The sequence below is a fragment of the Pterocles gutturalis genome, unplaced genomic scaffold, assembly GCF_000699245.1.
Source record: "Pterocles gutturalis isolate BGI_N339 unplaced genomic scaffold, ASM69924v1 scaffold34922, whole genome shotgun sequence".
In the NCBI taxonomy this organism is placed as follows: domain Eukaryota; kingdom Metazoa; phylum Chordata; class Aves; order Pterocliformes; family Pteroclidae; genus Pterocles; species Pterocles gutturalis.
Window position 1 is genome coordinate 5,033 of NW_010116609.1, and position 650 is coordinate 5,682.

At 54.8% G+C, this 650-nt stretch overlaps 1 protein-coding gene across 1 annotated transcript in view; it reads right to left on the reverse strand.

The window, feature by feature from the left end:
• The window catches only part of PLD3 (phospholipase D family, member 3), a 2,861-nt gene that overhangs the window by 1,372 nt on the left and 839 nt on the right, over positions 1–650 (reverse strand). The window contains exons 3-5 of the mRNA XM_010075561.1: positions 396–577; positions 135–266; positions 4–55 (exon numbers count right to left, since the gene is read on the reverse strand). Of these exons, the coding sequence (XP_010073863.1) occupies positions 4–55; positions 135–266; positions 396–577 (366 nt within the window). The remainder of the gene's footprint in view (positions 1–3; positions 56–134; positions 267–395; positions 578–650) is intronic.

Consider the following 650-nt stretch of genomic DNA (forward strand, 5'->3'; position numbering starts at 1 on the left):
GACATAGCCAAACCGCCGGTGAGCCGCGGCATGTCAACGGTGCGCACCGCAGCACCTGCATGAACACGAGTTGGGTACCTCCCATTCAACTTTCCCCCCAAAACCCTAATTTTTGGGTTTTTTCCATTACTCACCACTCTGCTCCAGTGCTAGGAGATCGTTCAGGGGTGATTTTGCTGACGGGTGACTGACAGCGATTCGGACGGTGACACCGCGCTGGGGTAATCGGAGGAGTTCGTCCAGGATTTGTTCACCCTGAGTTGGCGTGTAGTTTGAGACCAAAAAAAAAAAAAAAAAAAAAATATATATGTGTGTGTGTGTGTATGCCAGCATTAGGATGAGCAGATATTGTCAAGAGCTACAGCTATCCCACCCCAGAGGGTTTCCAAGCAGGGAGGGTTCGTGCGTCCGTGTGTCCTCGTTGGTCAGGGTCCAGTAGAAGGAGGCGATGTCCAGGCTGCGGGTGACAGTCCCCAGGAGGTTCATCCACGTGGAGAAGGTGGACGGATTTGGCACGGAACCATCACCGAACGTCATTCCCTCTGGGATGCTCTCCACCAGGACGATCCTACGGTGGAAATTCGGCAGCACCGGCCCTGGAGAGATCGTGGAGCGGGGATGCTGAGGGGCTCGAGGGACCGTCACCTACC